Here is a 12,828-nt window from a genome sequence, read left to right as displayed (position 1 = left end):
TGGAGACGCTTGCTCAGAATCCCATGGACTGCACACCGCACCAACGCTTCGATTCTGAAAGAGCTTAATATCAAAGAGAGATTGTCGTCGACTGTGCAATTGCGAATCCTCAAATTCTTTGGACACATCACTCGTAACGAGGACTCCATGGAACGCTTGGTGGTGCAAGGGAGAGTCGAAGGCAAAAGATCTCGTGGCCGCTCCCCAACACGATGGACAGACCTCATTAAGTCCATCACAGGAAATTCAGTCAACCATTGCTCCCACTCCACCAAAAACAGAGCCACATGGCGACGGATCGCAAGAGCTGCGGTGGCGCAGAAATCGACCGTGACATGACCACGACCACTCTGTCAAGAGTGCACGGCTAAGAAGAAAGAGACTAAGAATTGATTTTGTGTAATTTTAAGTGAAATTGTATATTGTGTGATAAATAAATCAAGTCATTTAATCATATGATGACCTTTATGCGTGTCAACATCAGCATCACATGAAAAATCATAAAATAAGCAATTATAATCGTGGTGACAGCTGGCTGGAGATTCTAAGAAGAAAATAGCATGTTTATGTCGTAGGATATGAACTGGTATTTTCTTGACATTAGTTTACTGATCAAATTGACAATCAAAAGACTATTAATGTAAAACAAACTGCGTTCTATAAAAAAGCCGTGCGATAAAATATCAAATTATAACCTGTAATTCAGAAACTAGATCTTGTTTAAATTAACGCTAAATCATCACAGCTAACACCGCAATGACAAAAATTATGCTAATTGGTTTCACTGGCAAATAATTAGCGAAAAAGCGTAAGGATTTTTAAATTATACCTCTGACAATATCTAGTCACTACAAAACATGCAATAATACATGATAGGTATCAAAAATTTCCACGCCGATTATACGCCGGTAAATTTATCGGCGGCGGCGGCGTGGAAAAATCGTCGGCGGCGGCGGCGCGGCGCACATGTCTAGTCTCGGCACCGTAAACGAAGATCGAGAATACCAGAGATTGGGTCAAGCGCACCTTGGTTGAACGACGAATACTTCTGTTCCTCCATATCTTGTCGAGGTTCGCCATTGCACTTTTTGCCATGCCAGATCTACGGCGTATTTCGCCAGTGCAGCCACCGTCACAGGTTATCAGCGACCCGAGATACACAAACTCACTCACTTTGTCATATTTACTGAGTGCATCGGTGATGGGAAGTAGATTAGCTCGGTCAACCACCATTACTTTCGTTTTGGAATGGTTAATCTTAAGACCAAGCCTAGTACTCTCAACCTCAATTTTCTTCAGAAGAGTTGCCATCTCCTCTTCGCTCGATGCCACTATCGTCGTATCGTCTGCGTATCTCAGATTGCTGACCCTGTGTCCACCCACTACGATACCGCCTTTCCAGCCGTCCAATGACTTCCTCATAATATGTTCGCCGTACAAATTAAAAAGTTTTGGCGACAGAATGCAGCCTTGACGAACGCCTCGTTCTGCATGGAAATTATTTGACTGTTCACTTTCCAGTTTCACGAAGCTCGAACCATCGAGGTACAAATTCTGCACCAAAAAAGTAAGGTGTTCAGGCACGCCCATCTCGATCATCACATCTAACATCGTACTCCACTGGACGCAGTCAAACGCCTTAGCGTAATCAATGAAGCACAATACCAGTGGCTTGTTAAACTCACGACATTTCTCAATGAGAAGTCGGACGTTCAGGATTTGCTCGCGAGTTCCCTTACCAGCCACAAAACCGGATTGTTCGCTCGGTATCTGGTGATCAACGAAGGAAGAAAGCCTAGCGTTTATAATGCGAAGGAGTATCTTGCTTGCATGCGACATGAGAGACAAAGTTCGATAATTTTCGCATTTCCTTGTAGAGCCCTTCTTATGCAGAGGTACAACAGCGGACTGCGTCCAGTCATCTGGCCACTGGCCAGTCCTCCAAATCTTATTGCATATTTCATGGATGACCTTCGTTCCCTCGTAGCCCAGGTGCTGTAACATTGCTGCTGATACGCCATCAGGGCCCACAGCTTTATGCTTCAATCTGTTGATGGCATCTTGCACTTCAGAGAGCAACAAGTCTGGTTCCCTTATATGGTTGTCCCATCTTCTTTCCAAGCCAAGTCCTTCTTCATCCCGGTATAGTTCGTAACAGTAGGTTCTCCATCTGTCTAAAACTTTATCAAGCTCTGTCAAGGTGTTACCTCTACTGTCGTCTACTATCCAACTCTTTGGTTTGAATGTGCCAGTCAGTTGTTTCACTTTTAAGAATAGGTCTCGTGTTTGCGCTTTGTCAGCGTGCCTCTCGATGTCATTGCAGATGTTGTTGATGTGTTGGTCTCTGTCCCTACGTGTGGATCTTTGAACTTCAGCATGCAATTGGTTATATCGGCTGATCTTCAGTTCAGTGTTTAGTCCCTCACACTTTAGCATCCTCCTCTCCTCAATCAACTCCCACGATTCTTTGCTAATCCACTCTTCCTTGCATGTCACGGCTTTGAACAGATCCCTACTCTCTTTTGCGGTATCCAAAATGAGTTTCTTAAGGGTATTCCATTCCGCATCACTGGAGTCAAAAGGGTCCCATTCCTGTGATTTGATCTTAGGGTCAATTGCGTCGTGAAAGTGGTCTAGAGCTGGTTTAGTCAATACAATGGTCTTTTGAGGTTTCGTCCGAGTACTCTTCAAGCGAAGTCTGAAGTCAGCTATTAGGAGTTGGTGATCACTGCCGCAGTCAGCACCAGGGAGTGTTTTGGCATTGGTGACTGATGATCGCCACCTTGATTCTATCGCTATGAAATCAATCTGATTTCTATGCCCCTGTGGAGAAGTCCAAGTATACAATCTCCTTGGGTGATTTTTAAACCAGGTATTTATAACCGCCAGCTGATTTTCTACGCAGTAGTGTAAAAATTTCTCGCCTCTATCGTTACGCACACCTAGGCCGAAACCACCGACGACTGTTCCTCTTAATGGGTCCCCCACTGTGCAGCCTATCTTGGCGTTCCAATCACCCTGAATGATAGTTACTTCTCTAGACGGTATTGTACCCAGAAGGGTGTCGAGGTCGGCGTAGAATTGGTCCGATATTTCTTCTTCTGCCTGAGAGGTAGGTGCATACACCTGTATAATGTTGATTGGTACGGGGCTGGCATCGATCTTTAGGGCGATCATCCTATCGTTTTAAGTAACGTATCCTTTGACGCTACCCTGCAGATTCTTAGGGACAATGAAACCTACTCCATTATTACTGTGATTTTCGGCACCGATGTAATACACAGTATTGCCATTACTTGTGGTAAAATAGCCGCTTCCCCGTCGATGCATTTCACTGAGCCCCAAGATGTCAATGTTGCATCTTTCCATCTCCATCTCTATAGCTTCCAACTTTCCGGGCTTTAAAAGCCCTCTTACGTTCCAGGTCCCAATGCGAAGATGTTTCCTTAATGGAACTTTCCTTACACCTGTACCGTGACCAGTAGCATTGTTTCCACTTCCTGTCTGGTGGTCCGCAGTTAAGTGGCCGGTAGCATACTTCACACCATGCAACCCGGAATCACTATGGCGCCGAGGGTCAGTCGGATCGCATGACTTCACACATATCTTATGAGAACTTTGCATATTGGTTTTCTTGGGAAAATAGTGCAGTAGTTTCCCCTTGCTTTCTGCACCAGACATTTTAGAGGGAATTTAAGCCTCTAGGTCGCTGTAGCCTCTTCCAACTAGTTGCCTAGTCGGGTGAATGGTTATACCGCCATTTGCCCGGTCAAAAATTTATACAGGGTGGAAAGGCACGACGATCCTTTCCGGAAATGGGAGATAGTTTAGCCTAAGCTCTATATTTTCTCCATAGAAACTATGTTAATATGGGCAACCGTTTCTAAATTATGACCTTTTAAACATCCACGCAAAAAACTACTTTGTTCTAACCCTAACAGGTGACAGGGTCAATGAACTTACTTGTAAACAATCAGTATTCGACAGGAAATTATGCTAATTTGTTGCCATCTAACCATTTTTAGGTCTGCTTACAGCACCGTAAGAATCATTGCAGGATTTTCGCTTTCTTAGTGGTTCCACTTGTTCAATACTTGAATGAAATAGTTATGTTATTCCTTAATATTAATAATACTAACCACAACATTGTTTACAACGACAGTTCAAATGGTGACATTGACAACCACTCAAAAGTACGCAATCGTCTTATAAATATCTCTGGTTTCCTTGACTGATAAAAAGGTTTTAGTTTCTTAACACGTTTCACAAAATTATTTTCGAATAATTGGAAACTATTTAAAATAATAAAAAATTACATGTAGGTTGTGTTAGTTGCACCAAATGAACTTGCAAAAATGAAATACTAAGAATAAATCAAGAATAAATACTTCTTCAATACCAAACTAACAAACCTTCTTGCGTGGTAGGAAATAGACAAGACGTCTGATGTTTGAAATTAAATTTTCATTGAACTATACTTATTGAATGTCATATTCTTCAAATAAAAATGTTAAATGCTCGTGGCTATTTAAATTTGTGGGGCTGTGTAAAAGATATGGTGTACCAAACCAAACGGAATGTGAAACTGCGGACGAAATGAGACAAAGGCTAATTGGTGCTTTCTGCGGAGGATAAATGACGAAGAGCATACACTATATCGCATGTGCATCGACATACTCGGGTACGGGCTGCGGCGGCGTTGTAATACACGGAGGTACATTTGAACACCGTATGTGTTTAGAAGTAGCTACAGAATTTGAAAAATTTTTCACCGAGGTACCAGTATCCACAACTAAGGATTTAAATTCATCACCCTCATCTGCTGTTACATTATTAAAACATAACGCTCCAGAGTGTTGTGGAGACCTTCATTTTGAACATGTTTGTACCTCAGATGTAATAAAGGCGTTTAAATCAATTAATGTCAAAAAAACTAATGACCTCTGGGGAGTCTCTGTCCATGCTGTCAAATCCTTAGTTGAAATTGTAGCGCCTGACTTGGTAGTTATATTTAACAACAGTGTTGATTGCGGCGAGTTTCCTGATCTAATGAAACATAGTAAAGTAATTCCTTTATTTAAATCTGGTAGCAGCTCTGACCCCACTAACTTTAGACCGATATCTGTGCTACCAACATTTAGCAAGATTTTTGAAAAATTAGTTCTTTCTCAATTAGTACGACATTTTAACGTTAATAATTTGATGCATAATAAGCAGTTTGGTTTTACACGGGGTCGCTCAACAACCGATGCCGGTGTTGAGCTAATTAAGCATATTTTCGATGCCTGGGAGGAGTCACGAGATGCTTTAGGTGTCTTCTGTGATTTATCTAAGGCCTTCGACTGTGTTTGTCATGAAACATTAATCAGGAAACTTCATTATTACGGAGTTAGAGGATCGGCACTGAATTTACTTAAGTCCTACTTAAATGGTAGAATACAAAGGGTCGATGTGAATGGACAGCGATCACCTGGGTCATTGGTCTCTATGGGTGTACCACAGGGATCAATATTGGGACCTTTCCTGTTCCTTATCTACATAAATGACTTGCCATTCCTTGTTAAGACCCACCATGATATAGTATTGTTTGCAGACGACACCTCACTTATTTTCAAAGTCAAACGACAGCAACAAGCTTACAATGATGTAAACAATGCCATTTCAAAAGTAGTAAATTGGTTCAATGTTAATAATTTATTGTTAAATGAGAAAAATACTAAATGTATTAAGTTTGTCACTAGTAGTAACGTAAGGCATGTGCAAACAAGTGTCATTGTGAAGGATGAGGAATTGGAATTAGTTGATAGTACAGTTTTTCTTGGTATAACTTTAGATTCTAAACTCCAGTGGGGTCCCCATATTGCTACTCTTTCGAATAGACTGAGCTCTGCAGCTTTTGCAGTGAGCAAAATCCGTCAGTTAACTGACGTGAAAACAGCTCGATTAGTATATTTTAGTTACTTCCATAGCATTATGGCATATGGTATTTTACTGTGGGGCGGTGCTTCAGAGATAAATACCATTTTTGTTCTGCAGAAGAGGGCTATTCGAGCAATATACAAAATGAACCATAGAGACTCACTTAGAGATAAATTTAAGGAAATTGACATAATGACAGTGCACTGTCAATACATTTATGAGAATATTCTGTATGTACATAAAAATATTGTAAATTTTAGGAAAAATTGTGAAATTCATAATATTAATACTAGAAATAAACATAAGCTCGCAGTGCCCTTCACTCGGCTCCATAAAATTAAAAAATCATTCATGGGTAATTGTGTAAGATTTTATAATAAACTTCCAAACCATATTACTGAATTATCTATTAATAAATTTAAGAATTATGTAAAGCGTAAACTTATCTCTAAAGCTTATTATACCACACAAGACTACATGAATGATATTACAACGTGGGATTAATTGTTATTCGAAATGATTATTTATTTATTAGGTACATTTGATTATTGATGAGGAAATGGATATTCCGATGTAATACTATCTACTTCTTTTGTTACTTATGCTTTTTTTTTGACATTTAGATTTTATTCTAGAAATTCTAGACTAGTATTTTTTTATGCAATCTTTTTAATGTTTGACGATCCTTTTGTGAAATTCTTAGTGTTAAATTTGATATGTATAATAATCCAATTTTATTATGGAATAATATTAACATCAATAAATTGCTCTGATAATTAGATTAAGATTAATTACGATTCATAAGAGCTTGTTGCTAGGCCTACATGAATAAAGTATATTTTTGATTTTTGATTTTGATTTTGATTTTGTGAAAAGAAGATAGTATTAAATATTGGAAAAAAGTAATTATCTAAGAAAGTAATAAAATTGTTTGTAATATTTTTGCATGCATTTGATTTATTTGACATTTATGCGTCATTCATACATCATTGCGATACTGTCAACGATCGGAAAAAAGTGTAAAGTCCCGAGCTTTCCCGACGGAGATCCTTAATCTAGCCGTCATGTGCACATGCTATAGGGTTATCACCACAGTTAAAAAGTAGTATTTTTGCAATTTTTATTTTTTACTCAATTAACGATTCTTACCATTACCAATAGTCTCTGTATCACTTAAACGACCTAATACTTCCGGGAAGGATCGTCGTGCCTTTCCACCCTGTATATGTGTACCAAATTTCAACTTAATTGGTCCAGTACTTTAATGGAGAAAATGGGCTGTGACAGACAGACAGACACACAAATAAAATAAATAAATAAATTTTATTTTAAAAATTAGGACTCTCCACTGAAAAAAATATCCCTTATCGTAATAATACATTAGATACACTTAATTCTTTTATGAATTCTTATTACAGGTTATGTAGAAAAGGCTCACATAAGTGAGTTCCAGTTTGAGAACCAGCGGAGAACCTTTACGAGTTACGGCTATGCCATGGATCCCTCAACTGATGGTGATGCAGAGACTGCTAATGCTGTTGTTGGTAAGAAATTATCTTGTTCATTTATTCCATGACATTGCTACATCCCCTCCCTGTACCAGGCGTGGCTTTCTCCACGATTTTGTTGCTTTGCAACAGGTAGCTACATGTACATCTTTCCCCCACCGATTTTGGTGGCTAGCCATAAGCCGCTCGTGGCGCTGTCGCTACCTAGCGGTCACATCTGTTCTAATCGTAACAGACGCGTTTTGTTAGAGAGTGAATCTTCTGTACCTAGTACTATTATTTATTCTGTGCCTGTACACACCTGGAAGTGGAGCGTAGAGATCGAGCTGTGAGCTGTAGGACTGAGCTGGAACAAGGCCAAGACGGTTGCTCAAGACAGAAAGGCATGGAAGGATCTTGTGCAAGTAAAGTTCATGTGGTCTTTTTATAATCCACCCAACACCCATTATTTAATTAATTTGTTTTACCTAACCTAAAAAAATAACCATGATTTTAGTGTCTGCAATGGTGGCGCCCCCTGTGGAGGCGGAAGGCAAAACGGTGTTTGAGACGATAAAGAAGAGACCTCTAGATAAAAAGAAAAGGAACAAAAATGACAATCCTGAGGACGTTACTGGCTTTTTGGGGCCTTGGGGAGGCTATGTAGGAGAGCAAAGGTAATTTAATTTGGTTTGTTTGAAATTAAACATAACCCCATTTCTTTTTATGAAAAAAAAAACAATAAAGTGTTGTTATATTTGTATAGCCTCTTCTTCTGAACTTTGAACTGTTCGCTTTTGCTTGGATTGATTTTAAATGAAGTCTCGTAGTTCAGTGTGCCTGTTGGCAAAGGCCTTGGCAAGGGCCAAAGGTTGTTATATTATATATTATTATACTATAGTCTTCCATGTTGTATCCAACAACGGCGACCTTTATAATTTTCTCTGACGAGCATGTATATGGCTCGCAACACTGCCACTGCCAGCACTCCAGTGCTGCAGGACTTTTATATCAGACTCCAGTAATTTTGCAAAGGTCATCTGAGCGTCATGCGATTATAGTGAGTGAACAGTTGCGCCTCTGCAAACCCACTCTCTCATTCCTAACCCCCCGGTACCAGTGGACCGTGAAGGGGATCATTGTGTAAGATATTATTGCAAGTTGTCACATAAAGACAGTGACAGCCAATAAGGTTGATATGACTCCATATTAAAGTTTAAAGCATGACAAAAAATAGAAATAATAATTATATGTCTGAGATGTCTGATTATTATAAACAATAAGCGTACTGTTATATGTATTGTGGTTTAAAAGGCACGGCATGTGATTGAACTCACATAAACAATAATTCTATTAATCTTCTTATGTTTTTGTTATTTAAGAGTTATGAAGCCAGAAGGTGATGAAGCAAAGGAGCTTGAAGAAATATTAGCAAAGAGACAGAAGCGAGGCAAAGTGGAAGACGACAAGCCTCTCGAGGAGAAGAGTGTGTTCCACAGTAAGTCACTTGTTACATGCATTTGATTTATGAATGTTTGATAGTGTTCATTAGAATATCTGTCTTTAAGTGTTACCATCTATTCTGTTACTCATAAAGGCTAACTTCATTTTATTCATATTCTGGCTAGTGGGCGCTAGTGATTGATATTTTTCTTTTCACCACACCACCTAAAACCTGAATGATAACTATAATATCTAAAACTTTCGCGTTTTGGACACATATTAACTCACATTTATAGACGGGTCTATCGCGAATTTATTTTATTACCTTGATGATGATGATGACTTATAAGAAAGTTGCATTTCATTCACAAGAGAGGCAAATTAAGTTACCGCTAATTTAGAGTTGTTTCCTCATGTTGGCTAGTACTATTGACTTTTAAATTATGATTTTGAATGACAAATATTTAATAACATCTATTCGGATTTTGTGTAATGTTGTACAGTCAGTATTTTACTATTTTCCTCGCCTTGGTGTGGTGAAAAAGTTTGTGTTTTACTCGGTAGCAAAGTTTGATTAACCCTCTTGCCTTAAAACCCTCGCAAGTTGTCGCAACACTCAAGATTCCACTTAGCGAACTACTCTGCTCGGGTATCAATATTAGCACCAGGGCTTAACACTTTCAGTGCCAAGTGCCCTATTTCCAATACAAAATGAACATAACACATTTAAGCAACAATTTTGCCCCATTGTAAGACAAGTAACTATTGCTCTTAAGGTTTAGTTTTAAGGTATTAATTTTGTATATATTTTTTAATAATTTTGATTAATAAACTGTAAGTGACTATTGCTTTATACACACTAGATATATGTTGAGTTGTTCACAAATAAATTGTGTTTGTTTCAGTCGACAAGGCGACGGATTACCAGGGCCGCTCGTGGTTGGTGGCTCCGCGTTCTGAGACACAACTTAGAAGCGACGCGCCTCCTGATAAGTGCTTCTTGCCAAAGGTATAACTTACTTATTTTACTACTTTCTCAACCAACCAACCAACTGGTGGTTGGTGGTGGCTGTGGTGGTTTTTCCAACTAAAAAGCCGCGTATTTTGTGGTCTGATTTAATTTAATTACGTGGATTGTTTATTTTATGCGCAATCTTTTTCAGCCCGCGGCGCACTTGCAAGTTTAAAATTAATCTCGGCGCTCTATCCTATAGTTTTTTTTTTTTTTTTTTTACCATTAGAAAAAAGGTAAACAATCTTGATGTGTCTTTTAATTGAAAAACACGTTTTAAAAATAAGTCACAGCAAATATGTAACAATTATGAATCTAATACGATCATTTTTATATTATCTAGACACGCGGGAGCGTGTCCAGCCAAGTTCAAAGAAAAAGGAACTGGCGACGCAGCAACCGTGTGTAATATTACACGAACCATTTCGAGCTACTTTTGACCCCTTCACAACTTGAAACCTACTTAACCTACACAAATGAAATTTGGCAAATGTATTCAAGCCCCTTAGCTTGTCTAAAATACAAAATTTCATAAACGTAGCTCAAACAGTTATTGATAAATTAACGTTTAAAAACCGGCATTTTTGTGACTGACTGACATATAGATCACAAACCTAACCCACTTCCAGATGACCTAGAAACTTGAAATTTGGCATCAAAGTAAACTATTAGGTGTATATAGAGGGAAAAATCTGAAAACTGGAAATTATTGATATTTCGATGGAAAAAAAATAATTAATACTTATAGACCAAAAACCTAACCCGCTTCTAGATCACTTAGAAACTTGATATTTAGCATAAAGGTAGACTATTAGGTGTATATAGAGGGAAAAATCTGAAAACTGGAAATAATTGATATTTCGATGGAAAAAAAATAATTAATACGTACAGACCTAAAACCTAACCCACTTCTAGATGACTTAGAAACTTGATATTTGGCATCAAAGTAGACTATTAGGCGTATAAAAAGGGAAAAATCTGAAGACTGGAAATTATTGATATTTCTATGGAAAAAAATAAATTTAATACTTATATACCAAAAACCTAACCCACTTCTACATGACTTAGAAACTTGATATTTGGCATCAAGGTAGACTATTAGGTGTATATAGAGGGAAAAATCTGAAAACTGGAAATAATTGATATTTCGATGGAAAAAAAATAATTAATACGTACAGACCTAAAACCTAACCCACTTCTAGATGACTTAGAAACTTGATATTTGGCATCAAAGTAGACTATTAGGCGTATAAAAAGGGAAAAATCTGAAGACTGGAAATTATTGATATTTCTATGGAAAAAAATAAATTTAATACTTATATACCAAAAACCTAACCCACTTCTACATGACTTAGAAACTTGATATTTGGCATCAAGGTAGACTATTAGGTGTATATAGAGGGAGAAATCAGAAAACTGGAAATAATTGATATTTCGATGGAAAAAAAAAATTAATACGTACAGACCAAAAACCTAACCCACTTCTAAATGACTTAGAAACTTGATATTTGGCATCAAGGTAGACTATTAGGTGTATATAAAGGGAAAAATCTGAAAACTGGAAATTATTGATATTTCGATGGAAATAATAACAATTAATACTTATAGACCAAAAACCTAACCCACTTCTAGATGACTTAGAAACTTGATATTTGGCATCAAGGTAGACTATTAGGTGTTTATACAGGGAAAAATCTGAAAACTGGAAATTATTGATATTTCGATGGAAAAAAAATAATTAATACTTATAGACCAAAAACCTAACCCACTTCTAGATGACTTAGAAACTTGATATTTGGCATCAATGTAGACTATTAGGCGTATACAAAAGAAACAATCTGAAAACTGAAACTTTTTGACAATTGACCGCGCGTTAGCGAGGGTCTCCTTTTCAGCTCAGGCAAACTGCTTTCACGATGAATACCTACTATAGTAATTTCTGTACAAAAAGTAATGATATCCCAACAAAAACATAAATGTGAAATGGGAGCCAAGTTCAATATTAAGAATATGTGTCGTTGTTGACTCGCCGACAAAAGAATTGAGATCTATATGGGTGCCAAGTTCTGTGTTGTGTAGAAAATCCTGAAATTATAAAGGATTTGACTTGGCTAGTTTTTACCAACAAACCAAATTTTAGAAAAGTAGCCTATACGTAAAAACTAGCCAAGACAAATCCTTTACAATTTCAGGATTTTCTACACAACACAGAACTTGGCACCCATATAGATCTCAATTCTTTTGTCGGCGAGTCAACAACGGCACATATTCTTAATATTGAACTTGGCTCCCATTTCACATTTATGTTTTTGTTGGGATTCTGCTTTCATAAGTAATAGTTATTGAGTTTTAAAAAGCGTTTTATAATTAAAAGACATGTCAAGATCGCTTACCTTCTTTGTACTTCTTTCTAATGCTAAAAAAAACGAACTATAGAGCTAGGCTATTCGAATTAGATAGGTACATTCAGCGGCAGAAGTTGCTAAGCGGGCCAGGTGTTCAAAATGATCTTGACGCGACTTTATTGTTAAGAGAATAAGAGCGTGTCAAGGTAATTTTGGACACCCCGCCCGCTTAGCATCTTTTGCTGCTGGCTGTAACATGGTGAAGAGGCTTCACGGGGCCCCTCTTTAATGTCTGCGGCGCACCAGAGCGCCAGGACGCACAGGGGAGGAATGCAAAAAAAGAGGTTTAATTACTGACGACCGGTCTGGCCTAGTGGGTAGTGACCCTGCTTGTGAAACCGATGGTCCTGGGTTCGAATCCTGGTAAGGGCATTTATTTGTGTGATGAACACAAATATTTGTTCCTAGGTCATGGGTGTTTTCTACGTATAAGTATGTATATCGTCGCCTAGCAGCCATAGTAAAAGCTTTGCTTAGTTTGGGCAAAGAGAATAGAGTGTATAGAGACGGATTGTCAAAGTAAATTATGTGGCCCCAGTAAATTTACTGCCATCTTTCAACA

The 12,828-nt window shown here is 38.1% G+C and overlaps 1 protein-coding gene across 1 annotated transcript in view; it reads left to right on the top strand.

The window, feature by feature from the left end:
* Positions 1–12,828, top strand: part of LOC134792366 (pre-mRNA-processing factor 17) — a 51,340-nt gene that overhangs the window by 3,134 nt on the left and 35,378 nt on the right. Inside the window, exons 3-6 of the mRNA XM_063763646.1 lie at positions 7,338–7,463; positions 7,924–8,083; positions 8,789–8,904; positions 9,755–9,858. Of these exons, the coding sequence (XP_063619716.1) occupies positions 7,338–7,463; positions 7,924–8,083; positions 8,789–8,904; positions 9,755–9,858 (506 nt within the window). The remainder of the gene's footprint in view (positions 1–7,337; positions 7,464–7,923; positions 8,084–8,788; positions 8,905–9,754; positions 9,859–12,828) is intronic.

Source organism: Cydia splendana, chromosome 7, assembly GCF_910591565.1.
Source record: "Cydia splendana chromosome 7, ilCydSple1.2, whole genome shotgun sequence".
In the NCBI taxonomy this organism is placed as follows: Eukaryota; Metazoa; Arthropoda; class Insecta; order Lepidoptera; family Tortricidae; genus Cydia; species Cydia splendana.
Note: the sequence above shows the minus strand (reverse complement) of the source record. Positions and strands in the feature narration are given on the sequence as shown.